Source organism: Austrofundulus limnaeus, unplaced genomic scaffold (genome assembly GCF_001266775.1).
Source record: "Austrofundulus limnaeus strain Quisiro unplaced genomic scaffold, Austrofundulus_limnaeus-1.0 Scaffold261, whole genome shotgun sequence".
NCBI lineage: Eukaryota > Metazoa > Chordata > Actinopteri > Cyprinodontiformes > Rivulidae > Austrofundulus > Austrofundulus limnaeus.
The window spans coordinates 8892-10852 of NW_013952663.1; the positions used below are offsets into that span (position 1 = coordinate 8892).

Sequence of the window (1961 nt, forward strand, 5' to 3'; positions counted from 1 at the left end):
ATCTATCTATCTATCTATCTATCTATCTATCTATCTATCTATCTATCTGCAGTTCTCTCTGCCAGCCGCTGGGGGCAGCAGTCATTGCCTCAGCACTCATGCTTGTTTTTAAACCGTAGAAGAAGAGCGCAGTCGGAAGGGCAGAGCTCTGCCGGAGAAGGACGGTTCCGTGGCCAGCTGTGCGCTTCGGTGGTTAGAAAGATGCTGACCATTTTCTCCAACGTGTTGAGAGCTTGTACTCAAAGAAATGTGAGTACAAATGAATTTTATGCCAAGTGTGTCGCCTTTAGTCCAGCTCTGCATTMCAGTTCTCAACACGAAACCCGGCAGAGTTGATCTCTGTTAGACTGTCAGCGTTATTCTGACCTTGTGAGGCCCCGACGATAAAAACACTATAATAAAATCCACAACTATTTAGTCGGGTTTAGTCTTTTCGTCCGAAAGGACTAGTGTTTTAAAATTTGAGTAGCTTGACAAGTTGGTTGTGCTTTTTGAACCTCATTTTATTCAGACTGTGTTCAAAACTGACAGCTACTACTAGCTAAACTCGTTTCATCAAAACAAGACAACTCACCTGTCAAAAAAATATTTTACCAGCCCAACATGGTGGCAGTTTCTRCTCTGCAAAAATCAAAACATTTAAACACATTACACTGAATCAAATGTGTTGTAATAAGAATAGTGTTACTTTTTTATGAAGCACCAACAAACAGCATCACCTGTCTTCCAGTGATAAAAGAAAAAAAAATTACAATATGCTATTTTTTAGGTAAAAAAAAAGTTGCAAAGTAGTAAAAAGATTATTTTAATTCATGCTAAACTTTGAATTTGTTTATTTCTAATTTTGTCTTCTTGTGTCCATTATCAGGGAGTTGCAGTGGTCATGTCGGCACGCACCTACACTGACTTCACAACCCAGGCCAGCTTTGAGATAAAGGTACCAAACAATCTTTAATGCACTCTATGTTTTAAGATGTTCAGCTGGCATACACGTGTTAGGGTCATTAATACTTCTTGAAAATGTTTTCTCAGAAATGCGACGTCCACAAGCTGGAYGAAGCCCCGGCCACGCAGGTGGTTATGACTCGTGACGAGGGTCTGCAGTATTACCGCATCATGCAGACTATGAGGCGGATGGAGCTGAAGGCCGATCAGCTGTATAAGCAGAAGATCATAAGAGGGTTCTGCCACTTGTATGACGGACAGGTTGGAAAAACTTTTTATCATAATTTAATTCAGTTWACAGAATTTAATCTGTGGGCTTCATCTTCAAATTGATGCACGTGTCCAAAAACATTTATATTTGGGGTTATCTTTCAGAATGCACACATATCAATTTGATTGTTTTCTCTTCGTAGGAGGCTTGTGCTGTTGGTATTGAAGCATCTATTAACCTGTCGGACCACCTGATTACTGCGTACCGTGCCCACGGTTACACTTACACCAGGGGAGGAACTGTGAAGGAGATAATGGCTGAGCTGACTGGTGCGTCTTAACTTATGTGGGGTTATCTCCACATCCCTGATTGGCTGAGATAGATCAGTTAGTTTCTGTGCACTTCTAATGCGTCTCTGATTACGTAGGGGCGTTTCAGACTTCTTGTTTCTATCTTTTAGAGGTGATGCAGCTGCAGCTGGTTAGGTCAGATTGAGTGCATTCACACCTGGCAGGTTCATGTGTATTCCAAGGGCTTCTCCTTAATTATATTTAATCAACTAGCAKCTGAAATTAACTTTTTTATTTAATTGTGGGGTCGTTCAGTAAGAGAACAGTGTTGTATAAAGTACCACAAAGTGATACTTGAGTAAAAGTACAAGTATCTTACTAAAAATTACTTTGGTAAAAGTTAAAGTCTCCTTTAGGAATATTACTTGAGTAAAAGTCTTAAAGTATCTGATACTTTATGTACTTAAGTATTAAATGTAAAAGTATTGATTTAAAATGAGCAGTTAGATCTTAAG

The 1961-nt window shown here is 39.4% G+C and overlaps 1 protein-coding gene across 1 annotated transcript in view; it reads left to right on the forward strand.

The window, feature by feature from the left end:
* Positions 1-119: 119 nt before the first annotated feature.
* LOC106526126 (pyruvate dehydrogenase E1 component subunit alpha, mitochondrial) overlaps positions 120-1961 on the forward strand; it is an 8750-nt gene continuing 6908 nt past the window's right edge. Inside the window, exons 1-4 of the mRNA XM_014020613.1 lie at positions 120-249; positions 869-937; positions 1033-1206; positions 1359-1485. Coding sequence (XP_013876067.1) covers positions 202-249; positions 869-937; positions 1033-1206; positions 1359-1485 — 418 coding nt within the window. The 5' untranslated portion in view covers positions 120-201. The remainder of the gene's footprint in view (positions 250-868; positions 938-1032; positions 1207-1358; positions 1486-1961) is intronic.